The sequence below is a fragment of the Abramis brama genome (genome assembly GCF_963993115.1).
Source record: "Abramis brama genome assembly, chromosome: 20".
Taxonomy (NCBI): Eukaryota; Metazoa; Chordata; class Actinopteri; order Cypriniformes; family Leuciscidae; genus Abramis; species Abramis brama.
In genome coordinates, this window is record NC_139982.1 from 14,498,543 (window position 1) to 14,523,281 (window position 24,739).

Consider the following 24,739-nt stretch of genomic DNA (forward strand, 5'->3'; position numbering starts at 1 on the left):
TAATTATTTCAGTATTTAAGTCTTGATCTGTAAGCCCTTTGAGCTAGACTAGTTATTTTTCGTGTTTGTTAACAAAACATTTTTGAGTGCTGTTTGCTTATTTTATGATGGAAGTTTTGACTGTATTCTCCTCTGAGATGTTTCTTGGTCTTCCATCTTGTTCTAGAATCTGACATTTTCCTCATACCCTAATGATGGATGGTGCGTGAGGGAGACTTGCACTTGAGTTTTGTAATAGTCTGGCAGGCAAAGTTTCCCTAATCCGTCTCTAAAATGATATTGAGCATAGTTCTGCCAAAACAGCCGTTACCCAGAGACAGAGTAAATAGATATTAAATTGCATATTTTAGTCCAGATTAATAATTTCAAACTAAACTATATTTTATGTAGGCTATCATAACTTATTATATTAGAGAAAAAGAGAACAACCTCCAAAGCTTTATACGCTGTAAAAAACATTTTACAACATTGTGGTTTTACAGACTTAAACTTAAATTTACAGTAAAAAAATGTAATTCATTGTCTGAAATAATGATAATGTTAATTTACGATCTTTTGAAGTACTATTATTATCTATTTTGTACCTTTGTTAAAATCTGGTAACCACCAACCACCACAGTGGTGTCGAGAGTCACATGATGAATCAAAGCTCATCACAAGCAGATTTACTTAATACTCAAGCTGAGATACTTAATACTTATATATAGAAGCTGCACAGTGTCATTCACACAAACACTAAACACCATCATGGTAACACACATGACATTTTAAAAATGCAATAAACATTAATTTAGCAGCATTAAATGTAACATTAAACCCTAATGTACATAACTGATTAGAAAAAAAAAACGTAGAAAAACTATGAAGAAACATAGTTATTTCAACAAAAATACATCAAATGTGAAGTGTCGCGCAGGGAATTGTGGGAATGTCAATTTACGTTTTTTCACTGTAAATAATACAAAGACTTATTCTTTTTCACTTCCAAAAACTGTCAATATAACGGTATTTTACGGTTATTAAATGTACGGTTAGATCTATCACAGTTATTCACCGTATATAGTACGGAAACTTTCTGTTTACAGTTTTTGACCGTAGCATTTTTACAGTATTTTACAGTAATTCGCAATCATTTTTTTTTACATTGTAAGTTTCAGCCACTTCTGAAACTGGAAGGTGGTGTTGTGTGTCCATGTTGCACAGTAAACAGCAGTCTGTCCCAGGACTGTACGGCTGGCTTGTCCTGGTGCTCTGATGGTTCTCGCTGAGGATTGCATAACTCATTCTGCAGCCGCATGAATCGATCCCTCAGGACTCTGCCAGCTTGCTGTAATTATACTGATGGTCCTGCCAGCCAAGCTCTCTGCAAGAGACTTACCTACACAGAGAGAAACACATTCATCATATTCTGTATCATACTGCAGGGTCGGGTAAGACTGAGAATGTAAGAAAGAACTGGCTCCTTTTCAATTCATGAGTGTGCACTTCACACACGATTTCACCACACCCCACGGGATGATGAGTGGGAATTTGAATTGAAAAGACAGGAAGAGGAATTCACTGAAGGACAATTCAAAGAAATTAAACATAACCACACATGGGATGAATTTCACGAGTCCAGCACAACAAATAGGAAAGAAAACATCACTGCTTCAATGTTTTATTTAATGGAGGATGTTATTCCATTTGTAAGCCGATTTGTGTGACTATATTTAAAGGGATAGTTCACCCAAAAATGAAAATGCTGTCATCATTTTCTCACCCTCAAGTTGTTCCAAACCTGTATGAGTTTCTCTCTTCTGCTGAACACAAAAGAAGATATTTTGAAGAATGTCGGTAACCAGACAGTTAACTTCCATAGAAAAAGTCAATGGGGTCCATATTTGGTTACCCACATTCTTCAAAATATCTTTTTTTTTGTGTGTGTTCAGAAAAAAGACATTCATACACGTTTGGGAAACCTTGAGGGTGAGTAAATGATTTTAAATGAAATGATTTTGGGGTATATATAATATATATATATATATATATATATATATATATATATATATATATATATAGCCTATATATATATATATATATATATATATATATATATGACCTTTATGTATGAAGACATGTCTATTTTGGTAATTCATACTGAATGATTAAATGTATTAGAAAATAATTTCTTATTTTATTCCAGTTTAAATTATGTGACCTTTTTACTCCTGAAACCAGAGATTTAAACCAAGTGACAAAGATCCACAAAACAACATGGGCTAATAAAAAGGTGACAACATTGCCCTCACTGTAAAAAATTATATGATCAATACATAATGACAACTTGTGTTTTTACTTTGCTTTAACTCATCAAAATAAGTTTGTTATAAAAGATTCAACTCATATTTTAAGTCAGTTTAATGTATTTTAAGTTGAAATAATGTAAACATCCAAGTTGGTTGCACTTAAAATGGGCAGCAACGTTTTTCTACAAACTTAATGTGTTATGGAGATTTGTTCTTTTTTTTTTTTAAATATATTTTTTAAACAATTTAAAAACATACATTGAAAGAGAGACTAAACCATATCTGTCCATTAGAGGACAATTTACATTTACATTTACATTTATGAACACATACAATTTCCTCTGAATGAATTTAATGAATTAGTTTTATTGCATTATAGGGCTAGATTTAGCTCACTTAATCTTTTCCCCTGGATACATGAAAAATGCACTCTTCTTTTTGTTGCTTTCAGAGCTGTAGGCTACTGCTCGGATTTTTGGTCTGGTTCTATTTTTAGTCTGGCACTAAGTGGAACCAGTGTTGCTGTATTGGGTGGGGTCTCATGGTTGAGATTCTAAAGTATATCATTATGGTTATTTTTAGCTCTTCCCGTCATGATATAGCCTATGTCTTGGGATAGTTATAAGAGGATCCTCTGTGCTTTCACTGTTTGGAACCAGATAAATTAATGGTGGTATGACTCCAACATGTTTCTTTCTCTCTCGCTCTACTCACACACACACATTTGGCAGCATATTTAAACTTTATTGTAATTCGTCTGCCTGGAAACGCTCGTCTTTGTTTGCCAGTTTCCCGAATGCAATCAAACACCCTCCATCCATGCCGCGGTTTCGCCAAAAGAACGTAACTCAGACAAAACATGACCGTTTTATTTCCATAAATAACTTCACAAGCACACAATGAAAGTGTTGTTAATCCCCTTCTCATCCCCCTGTCTGATTTTAAACCAGTCCTACTGAGACGAACGGACATTAGAGGCGGTCTCGTACTCAGGACTCCCCTCTCTTTGTGTTTCAGCAGCTTAACTGTAACATACTCCGTTAGCAGTCTGATTATTTTACAGTTCTGGATTTAATCATCAAACTTTTATCATCCAAAATGAGGTTTAAACGGAACGGTTCGTACACCTTAAATAGGTAAGCAATTTAAATATCGACCTGGCATAATCATTCTTTCATTGATTCCTATGTTTTCACGCGGAATTTTGAATTCGCTTCATTTGTGTTTTTAAGTTCACGACAACCGTTTCGCGTTCGAATTTAATTGTTACGTTCGATTCCGCTAAAACCACATGTGAGCGCTTCCGTAAGGTCACGCAGGGCGTTTGAATAGTCCGCGTTCCCACTGAACGAGACTCTTTTAAAAACGTTTAAATTTACTATGTCATAACGAACACCTTTGTTTTATCGTGTTTAATGAGTAACACACGCTAGCAGCAACATGCGAACTCATTTTGCAGCGTTGTTTTAGTTTACGAAGTTGTTAAACGTTTACGTTTTCTTCTAACGAGCAACAGGGGTTTAATTTCTGTGAAATAAACCAGTAAACCTGTACATCTTGCTTTTAGAAGGGAGGGGTGTTTCTTTTTTCCCCCATTTCCATTGAGAGAACCGAAACTAATGCATAGCATCATTCGTTCCTATTGTCTCCCCTGAACTGTTATTCATTGGAGTTCAGCATTTAAGGCTCTGAGTGACCAGTCCATTCATAGTCAGATCATTAGGACACAAGACACATGCACTTTCTCTGCTCATTACGATTTCTCCCTGGTGTTCCCCAAAAATGTTAATTCTTCCTGGCCAGGTCTGGAAGAAAAACAGTTGTATTCTCTGCAGCTTTTCCCTTACAAAGGGAAGGTTCTTATCATAGCTCGGGCGCTGTAGTTTCCAGAGCTTCTGCTCTGTAATCACTTTGTGCTGCTAGGAATAACGTCATCGAGTCCGGGAGAAGATCACTGTGTTCCCAGCTTTATGCAGAGAGAGCTAAGATTTAAAACTGAGGCTTGAGGTATAGCTCCTCTCAGTGGTTTTAGATTTGACACAATGGGTGACGTAATCTTTTTCTGTGGTTAGGTAATTGATCACCTGCATATTTACATGTAGAAACAATAAAGAGACCGCTTGCAATGAGTTTTTATTTGTGTTGAATAATGTGCTATTTGCTACACAAATATCATTTTCTCTTATTAGTATTTTTAAGAAAGCCACATAGCCTATTATGTAGGTGATGTGTGTGTTTGTTTATTATTAAACTGATATATACTATAAATGGGATAGATTATCCCAAAGATAATTGTCATTTTTCTAGTCACCCTCTTGTTTTTTCAAACCTGTATGCTGTTATTTTTTCAGTGGAACACAAAAAGAGGGTTTAATTTTGTTTTCCCCATGCAATGACAGTTTACTGACAAAAAAAAGTATCTGTTTGGATTTAAATAGGCAAATGCTTAAGAGTCTATGATTAGATCATTATTGCAGTGATTATTATGTTTCTAGCTTGTTATATCTCTGGCAACAGTTCTTCTAAGGCTACGTTTACACGTGGATGGCTATTTTCATAAACGGACATTTCTCCCCTCTTCGTTTTCAAAAATAACATCGTGCACACGAACCTGTGTATATGCTGTCAAGAGCATGCCAAACCTGTAGGTGGCAGTGTAACGAGAAGCTCAAGCCCACCTTAGCCAATCAGAATCCCGAAAATAGTCACATTCTGTGACGTCGCTGCCTAAAACTCTGTTTTTCTCAGTTTACATGCAAACGAAGATTTTCAAAATCTCCACTCTGGCCGGAGTTTTTAGAAAGAATCGGTTTCATTGGCGAATCCTCCGTTTGCGTGTAAACGAAGGGTGCAAACGAAGGGAAATGTCTCCGTTTTTCAAAATAACCATGTACGTGTAAACGGGGCCTAAGCCTAAATGATGGAGTGTGTAGCTTTTCATTTCTTAAACAACCATGTATGAAGACACATCATGGCCATATTCCAGGATGACAATGTCAAAATTCATCAAGCTCAGATTGAGAAAGAATGGTTGGGAGGAGCATGAAGAATCATTTTCATCAATCAATCTGAGTCCAGACCTTAAATTCATTGAACGTCTTTGGGATGTGCTGGAGGAGACTTGACAGAGCGCTGGACTCTTGCATTGACAATACAAGATCTGAACCAAACAATGATGCACCTCTTGATGGAAATAACATCACAACATTTATTTCCATCAAGAGCTGCATTCATTTTTGGTCAAGATCTTGTAATGACAAAATTCTGTCAAGTCCTTACTCCGTAAAGTCCAAGAATGAGATTTGTTCTTGTCTGTCGAGCAAGTACGGTTGAGCAGCCGTTGACCGTATTTACTGACTTCAAAGCTGGACACATTGACGCACTGGTCATTGATGGAAGGGAAGACTATCAATGAGTAGCAATGTACATATATGTCTGTTTGCCAGAGGACTTGGAATAAAGTGAAGGAGGCACATGGACCTCTTTAGTGGTGCTTTTAGTGTGATATATGTCCTATTTAGAGCTTGACATACATGGTTGCCGTTAACTATGTCGTATGATAAAGAGCTACATAAAGATTATTCAGAATTTCTCCTTTTCTTTTACATGGAGAAAATGTGTAGGTAAATGTCAACATAATTTTTTGGGGGTGAAAAATCGTTCTCTTGATGGGCGATATGACCAAAATCTTGTATCACCATATGACACATTTTTTCACGAGAACGATATATCACAATATAGTTATTTTTGCTTTAAATAAAGTTTTTGTGATATAAAAATTTTATTGAAAATTCAAAAATCTCATCACCAATTTCAGAATCACTTAAAAAACTAATACTAGCCTAAGTAAAAAACAAAAAAAACTCAAGCTCACTACAGACAAGTAAATAGTGATAAAATAGAAACAAAAGATATGACAAAAAACTACAATAGAACAAAGCAGGTTTATTAGACTGCTGTCGCTTTAAGAGCTAATGCACGGATCTAATATCTGATACACATGTGCTTTCTTTCTCAATTATTTACGTTCACTTTAGACATAAACGACTGTTTATGAGGTTACTTGAAAAGACAGGCATTTTGACATATTGTCAAATTATTAACATATTATTACATGTGTGTATTTGACTGTTCAAGCCCAGTAAGGCACTAAAAATAACTCCAGTCCAGGCACTAAGTTCAGTGCTCACACTGTATGAGCAGAGGAATCTCTGCCGCATCTCTCAGGGGCTGTTTACACGACACCACTTTCAACTAAAAATGTAAAACTTTTTATGCGTTTTGGCCGCTGAGAAATAGCACTGTCTTTGTGATAACTCTAAGCTTTGTAAACAGAAAAGCAAAATCAGACAGCACATATTAGCCAATCAGGATGCGGCTCTGTCAACCTCAACCTCAACCAATGTTTGGGATTGGATATTTTTTTTTGCTAGAGGAGGAGAAATCACTTTCTTTGATTTTATTTTTAAGTAAGAGAAAGTCTTTTTCTTTTTCCTTGTTACTCTTTATGCCCTAAAAGTATTTATATTTGTTAATAGCTTTGCTTCCAGAGTCATTCCCCTACATTGCAACATTTCACCATTTATTTATTTATTTAACATTGGTCTCTTATCTTGAGGTACTTACCCATGCAGAGAGTATTTTTTATCGTTTTTTTATTTATTTTTGAGAGTGGAGAAAGTTTTCCTGGAAAGAAACAGCACCATTTGCAGGGGCTGTTTGGGCCCTTAAAAATTTCCTGGCTCAGAATATTCCTGCAGTGGGCCGTCATCGGTTTGCAGCAAGTCTATTTGCCAACCCGTCGCTCCCGCCTCAAAGTCAGAGCCAACGGGAGAGTGAGACGGGGAGGAAAGGGAGAGAGACGGCGACAGAATGAGAGAGAGAGAGAAGATGGGAGGGGGGAAACTGAGGGTATCAGCAGAGAGGAACACACAAGTGCTGAGCGACTGTATGCGCTGTGCTCGCCTGCTGCGGACGCTTGTATTTGTTTGCTGACTGAAGTGTTGTTCTGTCTGCACCGCGGCAAGGGAAATCACCACCTAACAAAGCTCCAACTGTGTGCAGTCCAGCAACTGAAAACAGATCGGGAAACAGGAGAGGGAGTCTGAAAGCGTGAGGGAGAAACAGTTTGGGGCTCCACTGCAGATCTGTGAGGATGCTATGCCAAGAGTTCCCGCTCTAACGGATGCCACTCACCTGTAGTACATCTTAAAGCCAGCACAACAGAGGACAGGACAATCTGATTGCCGACTTCACAAGCTGCATGGGGGTTCTAGTGTGTTGTGACTGCTTCTTTTACAGGTACCAGTTTTGGGATGTTTTATCATCCTCTTCCGCGTGTTTTATTTTTTTTCCCCACTGCCTTGGAGTTGTGGATGTTCTTGAAGCTGTGCCAGGCTATGCAGAGATCAAGCATGATGTTGTACGATGAGAACCTTCAGCTAGAAAGAGCAGATAGTTCAAAATCAATGCAGTTTGTAGTGTGTGGGGGCTGCAGACCGATGTTGGTTTGGACACTGTGTTCCCAACTTGCTTTTTCCCTACAGCTAAGGGCAGACTTTGCCCTTTCCAATGTTAGTTTCGACCTCTACCTCAATTTGGAAAAGTTAAGCAAGGCGGCTGTTCGAAAGTTAGTGAATGTGAACAGACCAAAGCATTCTCTTCACATGTAATGCTTGAGAGATGCTGTTTCCTTTTTTCCCTTTACATGTGGTTGTAGTTTTATTTTACTGCGGTACTGCTATATATAACAAATCTCTGAAGTTCCATGGTTTTTCAAGGATGCCGTCCAAAGTGAAAAGTCCCAGATGTATCTGATTAAAAGTTTTTTTTTTTTTTTTTTTTGCTGATCCATCTATTCTTTTTTCTACCCTCTTCATCTTTCCTTCATGTTTCCGTCTCCTTTTAGACTTTTGTGTTGATTCACAGTTAATGTTTACGCTTGGAAAGCTAGAAAACCATCAGGATCTGCTTGATCTGCCAGTTTATTTTGTCTTCTGCGGCTGAAATGCTTCTGGCTGTCCGGTGTGTAAGGAGTTCACGTCTTTTCAGTGCAGTATCCAAACACTGTTTTGTTTTATAACACCGCCGTCAGGTGGTGTTGTTTAGTCTTTCAGGTTTACGTTGCCAAGTTCTGTTCTCTGGGATGTTGTTTTTAGACACACCTGCTTTCCACAAAAACTGTTTAGCCTCTGTATAGTGTCTGATGTTTAGATAACAGCTTATATCAAAGTTATTCTCAAGTTGCAATAACTCCACTAATAAGCTGTGCGTAGATGGAAACTGTTTTATGTGACCAAGCCAAGACTTGGATGAATGGAAAATGCATCCTTGCAAAGTTCACGCTGTATCAATTATAGTGTTGCTAAACTTGTTTATAGGCGAAGTCCAACTCTCAAAATCTGTAATCGCATCCTGTTTGTGATTGTGTAAACAGATTTGTTGAGTGATTTGGTGGTTCCTCAAAGGTGGTCAAAATGTGGTGTAAGATTTTTCATGGAAGTGATTTGTTATGGAAGTTTAAAAATATTACAGCGCTGTCTGGTTTTGGACTATGTTGTTATCTGCTATGCCATCTGACTGGGTTGTCTATTTAATCTGATGTGCTTTGATTGGACTGTGTCGGCCGGCGGTTCCTTACTGTCTGCATTCTTCTCTAGCTTCGGGCCAATCTCTTATGACGATCACGTCTTGGGAAGCTAAGGTCTATTTTCATGATCTTACAGGTTTTCTTTTGAATAAAATTAGCATTGTGAGGAATACTTAATTTACTTAACTTCTATAAAAGTAACTGTTAATTAGGAAGGTGGAAATTTGGATTGTATTTAAATGAAAAAGAATGTACAAAATATTGGTAGCCATGTTGCTTTTGTCTAGTAGTAGTTTTTTTTTTTTTTTTAATCTTCAGTCTGATTTTGTATGCTGATAAATTCCAGTCAACTGTTCCTAATTTCACATTCAATTCTTTTTCTAAGCCAGGTTTCAGAAGAACTAAACTGTACTGTACTAAACCCATTTTTTTATTTGTGATATCACCTAAAAACACAAAATTCTAGATTATATCTTTAGTCTAAATCCTATTAAAATGGGTAAAACATTAAAGTCCCCCTGTGGTGAAAACCAATGTTGTTTATGTCTATGTGGTGTTTTTAATATGCTTTAAGACAAACCATGTACAAATGCATAAAAAAGTAAAAAAAATTAAATAAATTGTTGAATATTTTCATCTGCATTGAACCAAAGACAATCTCAAAAACTTGGTTTGAAATCGCTGGTGTTCAATTTCTGACGTCAACGAGTGGATCTCTGAGCTGGTGTGAGTGAGTGGAGGCGGGGCTCATTTGAACTGCGTACATAGAACTGCCTATATTAAATGAGGCAAGGGTGTAGAGTTACATTCAAGCTATTTTAAGGCATGAAGAATTTTTTTTTCAAGGAAAAAACATTTAAATAAGTAATCTTGGTGATCAAAGATGAGTTTTGAGGGATACAGTTATTGACTACAGGGGGACTTTAAAGATTTGTACCTTTAGCCATCAAATAAGCTATAAAATAATTACTCAAAAGGTAGGATATACTAGATTGTATTTAAATATTATTGTACAATTTAATTGTCTTTAACAAGTTTTAGCAATAAATTTGCAGTGCATTTATGATCAGATATATTTATCCACCATTTTGTTGTATGTTGTTATCATTGAATAATGTTGTCATATTGTCTGTAGCCTCTTCAGACCTCCCAATTCCACACTGTCATGCCCACTTCCGTCTCTTGTGTGAAAATTATGTAAGCGCCTCCTCCCACTGCGATAGATCCGGTTGCAGCGATGCCACTCTTGCTCTTCCTCAGCATCCCGAGCTGCAGCGTGAGCACCTGATAATGCTTAATCAGCATCAGCACCCAAGGTCACTCCATTCATTCCCACCTCCGCTGGAGACTCTGCACACATCCAGCCGTTTGACACCTAATCACATCAGCGAAGAATAAATACATGCTTAAGTGGTGTAGGGCATAATCTGTTTTGGCGGTACTCCGCAAACCACATGTCCACCCCTCCCAGTACTCGTTTAATTACCTTATAGATGGTGTTCATTCTTGACAGATATGACCCTTTCATTACTTTTTTAATTATCTGTGATAAGTTGTGGTGAAATTGAGGGAGGTTAGGTTTCCACAAGTCCACAGAAGTCCTCACCACTCCCTTAGCTTGATAATGTTCACATCTCATAACGGGAGTGATGTTTTTTTGCAGTGCTAAGCCTTTCTATATTTAGCAGACAAGAGCTTCTTGTTGGAGGAGAATTACAAGGAGGAACGCAGTATTGCTCATCACAGCAGGTTTACCTATCACCTATTACGTAACATCCAGAGGTCGCAGCTGTGACGTCATCCGGTTGGAAATGCCTTGGGGCCTCGCTTGTTCAGGTATACTTGCACTCTGATGGACCCATTTAGTTGCATATGTGCGTCAAGGTTGCATAATGCATATGCATATATATTGCATAATGCATAAGGTTAGTTCTCGACATTTAACCCTATTTACACGTCTTGACGTCAAGGGATTTTTTTATCATCATGGGAGTTACCTATTTGGAGGTGTAAACTGGATGAGTGAAATTCTTTGAAGAGATGTTACGATGGCGTATATAGAGGATAGATGGTGCATTCAGGGTTGTTTGGTCCAGTTTTATAAATGACCTCTTTTGAACCATTTCTTTTTCAAAAGGAGTGATCTTTGTTTGTTTAATGTGGCAGTTTTGCACAGAGTGCTTCAGCAATCCTACATTGGACCCTGTGCTTATAACAGATATGGGCAATCCTACCTCTTGTAGAATATAGGCTAGTTTTGGCCTCAGATGGTGTGCCTATGGACGACTCACTAACCGTCGAATGCCTATTGTACATAAATGGTAAGAACTGGCTGAAATCACCAGTTCCAGTATGATTGTATAGTGTCTACAGTTTCACAGATTAGGTGGCGTCTACAGTTTCACAGATTGGATGGTGTCTACACAGTTTCAGAGTCAAGGTGCGCAGGTTTCTATCATTCTGTCAGGAAACTGCGTTCCCAGATCGAATCACAAAAGTTTCTAAAGGTCATCAAATCTTTAAAAGATGTTTAAGAGTTTTGTTTGAGAGATCCCTGAGCACACCTGTAGATTTCCCTTTGTTCTCAAAGTTGTGTCAGATTCCAGTTCGTTGAATTCGTTGAACTCTGGTTAGTCACTGAATCCACTTTATGATTATGGAGATTATCACTCATTAAAGAGACCAGCTGGATAGATGTTTGTGTCCATACTAAGAGTGTTAGACCGCTTTTTATGGTGATCTGACAAAAGTCTGATAGTCATTCTTTCCGTTTTTGCTGTTCAGATCTGAGAATGAGAGGCATAAGTAATCAGGACAGGTAAGCATAAAAGTTTTGCTTCCTTCCGAAGCATGTAGCCGTGTCCTCTGCACTTCCGTTCTATGTTTTTCACATCTAATGGAAAGCATGTCAGTCTTGAGTTTTAAGAACTGGAACTTCTGAAAATGGTTGGCCAGACCAGCATCGGGTTTGTCATGACTAGGAAACAACATTCTGTTGTTGTGGATTCAGGATCCTCAGGGATGATACGAATGGGCTCTGAGGTCTGTCTGGATGAGTTTCTTTGAAACTACCTCCCTCCCAGAGGCACCTAAGCTACTTAGAGGATAACAGTTTCCATGAGCCTCACACCTGAGCTGGGCAGCTGTTTACATTTCTAAAGCCAATGAAAACATGAGGCAGAGCCTTTCACATGACAATGCTTTGTTTTGAGTAGACTCTCAATCCCAGTTATTCTGAGGTTGTTTCATTGAGTATGTCAACTGTGCACTTGTTATTAAATTAAATTAAAAAATGAAGAGTATGATTAATGTGTACAAATTGGTAAGCTTTGAATGAATCTCCGGTTCATCTCTGTGAGGCTGGGTGGAGATGTTTATGTAAACACCGGAAACATGTCTATGATAGTGGAAGACCTGCTTAAGTACAATCAGGAGAGGGTTCAGGAAATGAGCATCTGAGGGCACTTAAGGGCCAAATTACGGTTCATGGGTGGTTATAGAAATGTACTTGCCAAAAAAGGAATTGGGACACACAACCACAGAGTGATTCGCCTAAAATAGCACGGAAAACAGCTGGAGTACATGTCCTCAAGCTCGACTTGCAGATTTGTAGAACAATCACTTGAGCACTGCTGTTATCAGAAAATCCTTACTGTTTGGCATTTGACCCCATTAGGGTCAATACGCATTAGTCGCTGTCTGAGAGAGTGTTTCCTTTTCTTGCACCCCTCACCAAGCTGGTCAAAAAAAGGCATTGTATTCAGTAACACAATTGTATCGTTGTCTTAAGCATGTTTCATGTACAAACATGGCATCCCGCAGCTAAGCAGTCAGCTTTATTCTGCCTTCGTGCACAAAGGTCTTTCTGTATTGGACCCTTACATACATCCCAAAGTCATGACGACCCTCTGTCCTGGCCCTTCCGTGCTTCTGTTTACAAAAATATTGACATACCCAAAAGGTCATTAAAACGTGTCTTTGTCATTCTCTGTGCTGTAGAGTATTGAAGAAAATACCTTTGTTTAAGCACAAGTAAAAGTTCAGGTTTTGCTTGATGCAAGAATGATTTTTTTTAACTTGATTTTAACCTCTAGAGGTTCGAGGCATGTGGCAAAGTGCTGTAAGTAAGTAAAGGAATCCTTCCTGATGGCAATGACTATAGTCCCTGGAGAAACAATTTTTGAATGGCTGTCAATGGAGAAAAATACTTTTTACAGATGGTGTGGTTACAGCATTTACCAGTAGGGGCTAACTGGACTGCTAACCAATCACTTGGCCACTTGGTTGATGTACCGATGTATTTCTCCAGTAGGAGGCAGTGAAGTTCTTGTTGTAAAAACAAGGCTGCCATCCACTCTTTGAAACTCTTTGTGCTTTCAGATGGAACTTGTGGTTTAACCAGTGCAATTTCGCATCACATGGTCGTCTTGCCTTTTCATTTCTTTACTGTTTTTGTTTTTTAGCCCATAGCTATTTTTGCTCATGATCTTTTTAAATCTTTGCTGGAACTTGTCATCCATTTCGGATGCGTGTTTGTGCGCGTTACTATTCATGTATACCTCATTACTTTACATAATGTCTGTCCACACTGATGAAGCTTGTCTCATCATCTTTCATCTCTTTATTCTCCGAACAAAGACCTTGATTAGCTTTTCCTACCCCCGAATCCAAGGATCAAAGGCTCTGCCTCCATAATTACCAACATTCAGAAGCTCTTTCACAAGCTGAATGAAGCCAGTTCTTTCCACTGCTTTATTTTCTAGTTTTTTAAATTGATGTTGCTATGGATTAACAGCTGCATCCCATCTTTAAGTCTATAACCCCCCTACTCCACTTGAAATCATAATGACTATTTATTTAAATCACTGTAATTGATGGTAACTGAAGGTGACAAATGGTAGTTTTTAATTACCAATATTGATAGGGATTGTGGCTGATGTGACAAGCTGACCAAAAGATAAATGACCAAATTTATCTTTACCTAATTTAAATTGACCAGAATTAAAATTATTTATTAATTTGGCTTAATAAATACAATAGAAACTAAAACCAGTCATTTTAAATGCTAGATGCTAAGTGAATTTTGGCATCACAGCATTCCAGATGAAAAATGGATATTCGTTTTGAGATTTTCTTAAAAATGTATTAAATAACTAGTTAACTAAACATTTGATGGTGGAAAAGACCAAAGGCTGATTTGATAAACACTGATGAATTTATATTAACTCTTATTTTACACACTATTTACACAAAATGTGTATTTGACAAAGTTGTTGATTTTGGAATGGACGCCAAGCAGTTGATTAATGTTCATTGGTTAATTGGTAATAAAGTTATCAAGTGAAACTGTATCGCTACTCTGTGTAGATTCTGGGGTTTTGTTGGACAGTTTTTGCACAATTGCTTTGGATACATACAAGTTAGAACTGCAGCTACCAACTATTTTGAGACTTTGATTTAATCTGTCGAGACTTCAGGATACGTTTGTACTTTTGTTAGCCCTGTATCTAGATTCTCAAACTGAAGCCGAATCCTTCAACCGCAGGAATGCTGCGTGTGCGGTGTAGCCTTTTGAACATGCTACAACACGTCTCGCTGTTTCCTTCATTTTTTGTTTTGCTCACTTTCTTTTCGGCCTTTTAACATTACATGTGCATTTTCTCTTTTATAGTCTCTTGGAAGCGTCATATAACCTGTTTTTTTTGGGTTGAAAATGGGCATAGTGATGTCACGCTTGCACAGAATCCAATTGTAAACCTTCCCGGAATTTGTACGAATTCTGCGTATATTGCAGCCAAAAATGAAATGAAATCTCACTAGCAAGATTGAAAACCGGGTGCTGTAAAAACTGAGGTTTTCTTCTTCATCCATCTCCCTCTTGCTTTCACTGCTCCCTGCCGTGTGTTTTGTTAGCCGAGAGCAGAGTGTGTTGGTGCATGCAGTCGCTCCTCTGCAGGAATGTGCGATAGGATGCAGGACCATGTTAATGATGGCCATCTTCCAAACTCTCTTCAGGACAGCAGGGGAGATGAGTAGGACAACTCATGGTGTTGCAACAAATTATTTGATGTACTTTGCTAATAAAAAATGGACAATTCATACCAAGAATAAAGAAACAAACACTTACTTTTGCACTTTTGAACTATTGCTGACCAGAACAAAAATAGATCTTGTTTTGGAAGTATTGCATCTCATGATTTGTATAATGCTTGGAATGAAACTGTTGAAACACTCCAGTCCAGATCATCAACAATGATTGAAGAAGGATGAACTCCTCCACACATGATCCTTGAGCCACTTTGAATTGAAACTTGCAATCAAGTTTTGAGAGATTCTTGCAGCATTTAACGACTTTTCTCCGATTGCAACAGGGTTGTGGGTAGGTTCTTATCTATCTTGTTCATCTCACGTTGCCCTCGGTCTTTCAGCAGGGCTGGATTACTCATCTGCTGGATGCTTTAGCTCCGGGCCTAATGTGCTGTGTCTGAGAGGATTTTTTTTCTGTTTGCTTTGTCTAAGAGGAATGTTCGTTGACTTTCTCACCGAACGAGTCGAGCCAGCCGTGTGACCAATCGTATGATCAAGCTTGAGGAAAAAGTACTGGCTGATTTCAAATGTTTGCTCCCTTTTTACTCAATCACATTTTATTTTTTAACCTGGCCTGCTCTCATTGAATGAGATGAATGATGTGTAACATTTGTTTAATCACACTGGCCTTGTCTCAAACATGATATCTCATCATACAGTACATCTGTTCCTTTCTATAATTGGTAGTTGGACACATGTGAACATGACTAAATGCCTAAGATTGAAAGTAAAGTCTGAAGCGCATCCTGTAAATCAGTGACTTAATTGTGTTATCAGACACGGCAGATGCTGCGACGTTGTTTCAGTTGTCGTGAATTAGGTAGTCAGTAAACATCTTGTGAAGTGTGTGGGATCAGACAGAGGTTTTTGTTGGGCCTCAGTTGACAGATAACATTTAACGATGCAAGACCAGCCACTCATGTATTTTTTCAAAAGATTCTCTTGCGCAATATGTGAAGATTACTGAGATATGCTATTATTATTATTTTTTTAACCTTAAGGAACTTTCTAAATGTGGTAATATTGTCTGTCGTCAGAGTACGTCAGACTAACAATGCTTCTTTTGTGGTTTTATGATTTATTAGCTTCTAGATTAGATATTTTCCTTTTGGCTTTCATTGAAGACACAAGATTCCAATTACGAAATTGTTTTTGTAACAACGGTATTATATAAATATCTTTTCAGTGAGGTATAAATAAAGACTCATTTCCCTTCATAGTCAACAAGACAAGATCTTTCTGTGTATTATCTTTTCTGTATTCAGAGGCAGTAAAAGACGGTTTGCGCATCCATTTCTTCATATATTTTTCTTTTGTAAAGTATACTAGTCACCCCTAAATACTCAATAATTTCTATAGCTAAATAGTAAATCATTTTGTTTCACTATCAGCAGTCAAAGTAACGTTTAAACACGTTCCCTCTGCTCTTCTGACAGGAATTTTTGTGTAGTTTGGCTTCTGACACGGTTCAGTGTCAGGCACTTTTTTATTGATATTTTCTTATGTTGTTTAACCTTTAAAACATTACTTGGACTCTTTATATGTTTGGCTTTGAGTTTGAAATTGTCCGAAATATTAAATAAATATTAACTAAATGTGGTAGTAAGGTATTGTAGCTCTTATGAAGTTTTTTTTTTTCTGAACAAACCAGAACAAAGACAACAAGTTGTGCATTGTCATGTTACCTCAGAATGTCTTGAAATAAGGCTAAATGTTTCCTCTTAAATGTAGTTATAAAGAAGGAACGTCATTCGGAAGATGGTTAGACCACATTGGCCAGAATATAAAACATTGAGAGGATCAACAGACAGTAGACCTACAAACTAAACTGCATGTTAACCAAAACACGCCCCGCCCACGTGCGTATGATTGGCTGTCGTTTTGGTGTTAACATATCATGCCCCGCCCATTGCCTGTTCTGATTGGCTGTCCTTTGGTAGAATGAGAACTTTGGAGTAAGAACTTTAGGATGCACTGAGTACTTGCCTATTCTGTGAAAACATCCACGGAGGGGAAAGGGAAAGACCGGTCAGTTCAAAACACTTTGGACTCTCAGTCCAAATTTGTTGATAGCACTTCGGATATGCACTCGCAGAAAACTCCCAGAAACGGATTAAGTTGCAAGATGGTTCTTCAGGCTGTTGGTAAAGTTTTAAGGTGACGTGGCTTTGCTGTTTTTTTTGTTGTTGTTGTTTTTTAGTTTTATCAATCTATTAGATAGTCACAAGTAACGTTACACTGGCAAATTAGTTGACTGAAATGTGTTCTTAGACTTCCCTACATATTAGATATATAAATGCTTTACGAATCTTAATATTTAAAATGATGTTACTGACACTGTGATTATAGCATTTTTCGCTATAGGACATTTGTTATGGGAATTTAATATTAGCACACCATGAAATGCACGCGCGAATAATACATTACGATCTCAGATATCAGATTGGCTGAGAAATATTACACGTAATGTATTACACGTGCGTCTCATACTTACATATTCATGAGCAAACATGAACAGGTCATTAAAATTGTTCGAAATCTTCGTGCACTTGCACCAGGTAATAATGAGTGCCTAGTGGGGAAAACATGATAGATAGATGGATAGATAGTGATTTGAAGAAGTTATGCTGTATGCCTATGTGAGTTTTGAGTGTTTTGTGCCGTGTGTGTGTGTGTGTGTGTGTGTGTGTGTGTGTGTGTGTGTGTGTGTGTGTGTGTGTGTGTGTGTGGCTTTTTAACCTCTTTGGGAGCCAAAAAATGAAAAGGCACTTTCATTATTTTTGTATATAACTGCATTTAAACATTAGTATGCTTTTAATGTGATAGAAGGGGGGGTAAAACAGTATTTTAAGTGTGTGAGTGAGGGAAGACCCCCCTCTTCCCCCACCTCTCTGTTGTGATGCTGTGTTTAACACTAATACTGTCACACACTCTTCAGAAGGAGAACCAGGTAGTACAAACTTGGCTAAACACACTCATCCAAAGACCAGCAAATTTACTTTTGCATTAATGCTAAAGGTCACCAGGTTTGTTTGAAACAATTATAAGCGCTAAATAAAATAGTTTGAAGCAAATATAAATTCATCCTGACACTAAAATATATATTTTAGTTTTTTTAAAGTGTGATGTTACATTAATCAAGGCTACTGCAAGAACTATGCCAATACATGTTGGTGCTTACATTATTTAGTGCTGGGCAACGATGAATCACATCCAAAATAAAAGTTTGTGTTTACATAATGTGTGTGTACTGTGCATAATTATTTTGTGTATATAAATACACACACATGTATGCATATATTTAAGAATTTATATATAAAATATTTATATATAATATAAATTATGTATAAATATACAGTAAATGCATGCAAATAGTTCTTAAATGTGTGTATTTTTATATATATACAAAAAATAATTATACACAGTACACATATATTATGTAAACACAAACTTTTATTTTGGATGCGATTCATCGTTGGCCGGCACTAATATATATATAAAGAGCAAAAGATACAACGCAGATACAGGTAGATGCTGGATTGTTTTACTGCTGTTTACTGATTTCCAGATTGCAGTTTTGGTATGAATGGAAACTTAGAAGTTTCCAGCCCTGTTCTCGGAGTTTTGTTCGAGTCAGAATGATTTAGGGATGTTTAGATGTTTTGGCTGCTGCAGATGCTGGATGAGAATTCGCACAGTGTGTGTTGCATAATGTCAAGCCTCATGCATAGTTCATCTTTGAGATTCTGAACAGCACACTGCATTTAATAATTGCTTTTAGATGTTTACTTGGCAATGTAGTTAAGTGTTTAATTGCTTCAGTTCCCTAAAGAACTTGTGAACCTTATTTATTTCAAACCTTTGAGGATAACAAGAGAATGTTTCACATGGTTTAAGACACTTCCAACAAACACACATTGTGTGTCAGACAAACATCTCTATTATTGTTTAATATTTAAAAATTAATCACAAGAGGTCAATGGAGACTGATTTTGATAAAACCAAAAAATCCATGGAAAGGAATGCATTTGAGGATCCAGAACACTGTTATGTCAGTTGTTTTTTTACATGAAGAAACAGTTTATGCATCCAAAAATCGGAACGCACATTGTTTTATTTTAGCCTTCCCAGGGTTTCGTCATTTTCCAGGAAGCACTGTTTTCGTGAATTATGTGGCGCAGGGCAAATTCTCAAGCCATTAGCTAGTTTATTTTAGGAGAAAGAAAAACTTTCTAGCTGCCAGCAGCCCTCCTTTTACACGCACACACTTCATGCCCACTCAGAGCGGTTTCCCGCAGATATCTTTGCCATAAAAGGCATTGTAGTTTCAAACTCTCAAACCAAGCCAAGGTTTCAACCAAAGACCTGTATCATCCACTCAGCAGCAGAAAACCATCTGTGTTTGAGTACCGAACACTAAACTCATGCGTCACAGCAGTTTTACAGACAACCATTCTTGGCTCCACTTTGGTAGTGTTCACACTGCAGTTAAATATGGTGTCACTCCACTTGTGAGTTTGGTTGCGTACAGACAGAGGCGTGTGTTTTGACTTATTAGCAAATAAGAATACTTTGCTTGGGAACATTGTGAGCATCGATGCTCCATGGTTTTGACTGTGCATTGTGGGAATTTTTTAGGGAGCGAACATTTCAGTGCACTGCAAGGACTTTGCAATTGACAGCTCTTAAAATGTCCGACTCCCTGATCAGTGCCCTGACTACTGAACTAGGGAGATGATTGAGACACACCCTCAGTTTCTGCGAGAGAGCGCCCCCTGGCTTCAAGTATGAATGAAACATACATTGCACATGAGTGTTTAGTGACCCATAATATTCACATCACCTCATTTTAGATAAGAATAAATCATTCAGGCTTAGACTATTTTGTCTCTTTGAATTTAAATCTAGATTTATTCACATTGGCCCATGAAAACCTCTTTGTGAACACATTTGCCCAAAAAAAGTATGGGGAACAAATTCACATTTATTAAAGTATTCTACGCCCATGGCTATAATGTTTACTGTGTTAATGTTGTGTGTTCAGGACTGACTGAATGCATTTTGAGGAAGTCAATCCAACATTTACATGTAGTTGTCACTCCCAAAAAAGGCTGGATCCAAACTGGAGCTGACATAATCATTAGAAACAGAAAAGCAAATGAAGAATAATTAGTGTAGCTGCTGTTCATAACATGGCAAGCAATAGATATTCATGCGCCTTTGATCTAATATAATTGGATCACAAGGTTATGAGATGTATTATGTGAATGCTTGGCTAAAGAGATGTGTTTTTAGTCTAGATTAGGCTTGCTGCGATAGTCAGTGTTCAGATGCAACACCGGTTACATCACTTGCCCACCACAGCACCGTCATTTTGATTTTTTTATAGGAATAAAAATAATTTTGTTTAGTTAGAAAATAGACAATTAAAAACTAAATGCGTCTACTCAATGCAACGTGAGTCGAACAAGAGTCGCAGCACAGATCAGCAGCAGGAGTCAGATTTCATTTATCACAAGAGTGAGGCGATGACTGAAGATGTGGTTTCAAAACGAAATGTAAAAGCGCCTATTTGGCAATATTTTGGATTTAATCCAAATGCTAATAGGGAGTTTTGAGCTAAAATGGTTTTAAAAGTCTTTAATTCTGATGTTAGCTGGTAGTCATATGGAACTCTGCCTTAGTTCGTAACCACTTCTCAAGCCTGAGTTGGCCCGCTTTGGACCAAGGTATTCGTCGGGCCAAAAACACCTGGCCGTTGACCCTGAGGAAGCCCCGGCGAGGCCCGATCAAGCTCTGGAAGTGATGGTGGAAAATTGGGGTTACATGTTCATATTTTCTTGATTTGGTAAGAACTCTAGCAGCTGCATTTTGGACTAGCTGTCACCTCTGAATGTACGTATATAATCTTTAAGAAATCATATTCTCTTTCTATTAAATTCTGCCCTTCATTAGTCAGCGGAGGAATGTGTTTTGAAGAATGTTTCAAAGATTCTGGGAGATGTTCGGATCTTTCAGCTGGACTCAAGACTCATTCATAATCTTAAGACCTGACAGCTGCCTGCTTGCTTGCTGGCTTCACTCTCACTTGCTATTGGTTGACCCTTCAGTGTTTATCCTTTATGCTGATTCTAGATCAGTGGTGAAGGTTCTTTGATAATAAATTGGTTTTACTTTATTTTGATGGTTTAAATATTCTGTTAACTAGAGGTAACGTTGCACCTGCATGCCAACTAACTCTCTTTAGACCAGTGATCTCAAACTCAATTCCTGGAGGGCCACAGCTCTGCACAGTTTTGCTCCAACCCTAATCAAACACACCTGATCCAGCTAATCAAGTCTTCAGGATTACTAGAAACTTCCTTGCAGGTGTGAGTTGGAGCTGGTTGGAGCTAAACTGTGCAGAGCTGTGGCCCTCCAGGAATTGAGTTTGAGACCACTGCTTTAGACAGAGTGTTAGTAGAGTATTAGTAGACTGGTAGGGTAAAGGTTTGTAGAATAAGTTAACTTGCAGAGTTACTTATTGTCAATAGAATGTCAGTTGGGGAGCATCAAAATAAAGAGTTAGCAGATATTAGCTATCTACTAATATTCTAATGAGAGTTAGTTGACATGTAGGTGCAACGTTACTTATAGTCAACAGAATGTCTAAAGGTGACCGTCAAAATAAAGTGTTACCAATTTTATTTGAAATATGGAAAGTGAAGCTCATCCTAGTTTAGAATAATGAACTGAATTGGATGTTTCATTTTCTGCTCAACCGATCTCAAGAGAAAACAACTATTTTACTATGTGCCAATTTTGTATTTATTCGTATGATGTGTGAATTATACAGAAACATAACATTTTTAGAAAAAAATTACACCCTACACCCTATCCGTCATTGGGACGTATAAGCAACATCATACGAAAACGTACTGAGATTCATACAAAATCATACATTAGCCACCCATTCACCAATATGTAAAATGTTTATGAATTTCCGAGTGTTTTGGTAACACTATCCACTATGATGCTAGTTACTGGGTGGTTGCTAGTACGTTGTCCCTTTGCTAGATCTCTGTTATTCTGGTTTCTATATGGTTTGGGTCCATTCTTCAGTGTAAGATTGTTGGATGTCATTCGTCATATAGCCTAAGCCATCCTGATCAATGTAAAAAGTGAACAGTTGGATCAACTTAAAAAAATTACTTCAATTGGTAACACCTAAAGAAATTAAGTTTTCTCAACTTAAATTATCACATTTTATCGTGAAAAATGTGATCATTTAAGTTGAGAAAACTTAATTTCTTTAGGTGTTACCAATTGAAGTAATTTTTTTAAGTTGATCCAACTGTTCACTTTTTACAGTGATGGCACATGTGCAGAATGAGTTTTGCAAAGTTTATTGGCTCAAGGTAATAATGAGGCGGCTTGTTGTTATAAGGGCAGTTTGTCTGTTGAAAGAGGAAGAAATATCCTCCTTTTTTTTTGTTCCGTCTATATTTCCTTCATTTTTAGCATTTTTCAGTATCTTTGACCACAAGCAGTAAATTAGCTCATAGTGTGAATTCCCTTGGTGATTTATCTTCATTCTATTTCCTGTTTTACCCAGAACACTAATCATGTGTAGCTAAATGGAATGACATGCAACTAAAGTTGAAGTTTCCCAGACTTCCCACGCTCCAATGATGTTTGATCAGACCGTGCTCCACGATTAACCCTTTTAGACCTTTGACATGAGTCAATTCGAGATCTTGATATGGATGATAAGATCTTTCCCGCTCGGAAGCAATCCAGAATCCCGCTAATCTCACAAACCGTTCCTTTTGTCTTGGCTTCAGTTTAAAAACACTGTTTATGGACTTTGGTCTCTGCGATAAGTCCTCTTCCTGCTCTGATGATGGAGTGTTGTGTGTGGGAAAGAGGAAAAGGTGAAGGTGGTCAGAAACTTGAGGTTGGGAATGAGGGAATGTTGTGCTGAGAGACTTGAACAGGATATGAAGTTGGTGGGTGAGCAATAAATTCGATTCCTTTGTTCGAAGCAAAACACTGATTTAAGGCTGCAAGGATAGTTAAAATAGTTAAAATGAGCGAGCAGTAAAGAGAAACTCTACCTAATTTGTTCACATAAACATAATAAATCAAATAGGGGTCGAAGCGAGCGCAAGGAAAGGATGTAAATTCTTTATAACCCGTCCTTGCCTGTGCTCTTGTTATTAGCTGTTTAATGACCCCTATAACCTTTGTCCCAACCAGCTGCGGGATCTGCCACAGCAATGCGATTCTGGCATTTACATGTTAAAACTAGCACTGGAAGTCTGTTTTGACACAGGAGTTTGAAACAGACAAGAAATGTGGTTTACTGCAAAGAAGCGGAGATGTAGGACCACTTTGGGAAGTTTTTTCAAAGTGTTTGGAAGTTCTTACACTTTCTTGTCTGGGTCGATTTATTTTATCTATGAGGTTTACATATCCAATGACTTGAATGGCCTCTTTTAAACAAATTAAATAATGTTAAGCCTTTTTTTATGATTTACAAATTTAAATCGTATGGTAAAAATTCCATCAAATTGAATTGTATAATCCTTACGTATTATTAAATTTATAAATAAAGAATTTTAAGCGAGTAAATAAAAAAACTAGAGCTTAAAACATTTTGTATAAATTTTAATGGGACAAGACAATGGACCATTTAGTTTGTGAATTGTATTCAGAAATAAAATGAAAATGTTTAAATTTGGGAATACGTATCACATAAAGGAAATGGTAAGATTTATAGAAAATGTTTTTTGAAGCTCTAGTTTTTTTTTACTCAATTTAAATGCCTTAATTCATAATATGAAAAAAACTTTAAAAAGGCAATTTGTTTGTGTATGTTGAGCATGTTTTTCATTTCTGCATTTCTTAGGGGGCCTAAAGTTCTGAAAACAAAACATAAGGAAAGAAAAAAAAAAACCTCCAAAATGATTCTTACTTCTTTTTTTTTCTTTTTTTTTTGGAAATGACATCATGACTGTGTGTCAAAGTCAAAAAGCCTAGATAATTTTACTTTTGGGCTATCTTACTTCAGTTCAAAATGTCATGTGTGAATCCCCAAAAACTCATATTTATGAATAAGCATTTCATGATGTTTGTAAAAAAGTAGTTTTTACATTAAATAATGCATTTTAAAATGTAATAAATAATATGTGAACACCTCACATATATGTAAGGTGTAAGAAAAATGTTTAGTGTTTAGTTAATTTAGAAAATTTTAGTACACCACGTCATTTTTAAATGTTTGAAAACCTGTGCATTTGGTGCCGCTACTGACAACGAGAAAAACGCACTTCAACTTCGTTCCACTCTGCGCATCTCATCTTAACGTGTCTCTCTTCTCCCTTCTTGCAGGAAATCCAAAACGAAGCCCAATGGAAAGAAAGCGCCCGCTGAAGAGAAGAAGCACTACTTGGAGCCAGAGTACACAAAAGTGCGGGTCATGGACTTCGACCTGAAAGATTTGGTGGCGCTTCCCACCAGAGAGATAGACCTCAACGAATGGCTCGCCAGCAACAGTGAGTTCCTAACCAAACATTATGGCTGTTATGAGTGTTTGCCCTGTATTTTGAGGCTGAGAGTCTTTGTCCGTCTTCAAAAATAACCTTCTGTCAGTCAGGAGTTTGTAAATCTGTCACATTTTAGTGTGTGTGTGTGCAAAGTACACAAAGCCATTACTGAGCACCACCTTCTTAAATTGTTATTGCTGTGAAAAGAGAGAATTTTAAGGAATAGTTCACTTCAAAATGAAAATTCT

The 24,739-nt window shown here is 37.4% G+C and overlaps 1 protein-coding gene across 4 annotated transcripts in view; it reads left to right on the top strand.

Moving 5' to 3' along the window:
* mob2a (MOB kinase activator 2a) overlaps positions 1-24,739 on the top strand; it is a 49,522-nt gene that overhangs the window by 16,916 nt on the left and 7,867 nt on the right. Inside the window, exons 1-2 of one of the 4 annotated variants that reach the window (XM_084095517.1) lie at positions 3,240-3,424; positions 24,337-24,500. In XM_084095517.1, coding sequence (XP_083951643.1) covers positions 3,387-3,424; positions 24,337-24,500 — 202 coding nt within the window. In that variant the 5' untranslated portion in view covers positions 3,240-3,386. Of the gene's footprint in view, positions 1-3,239; positions 3,425-7,207; positions 7,590-16,935; positions 17,122-24,336; positions 24,501-24,739 lie in introns of those variants that run through there. The other 3 variants (XM_084095516.1, XM_084095518.1, XM_084095519.1) reach the window with 3 other exon arrangements.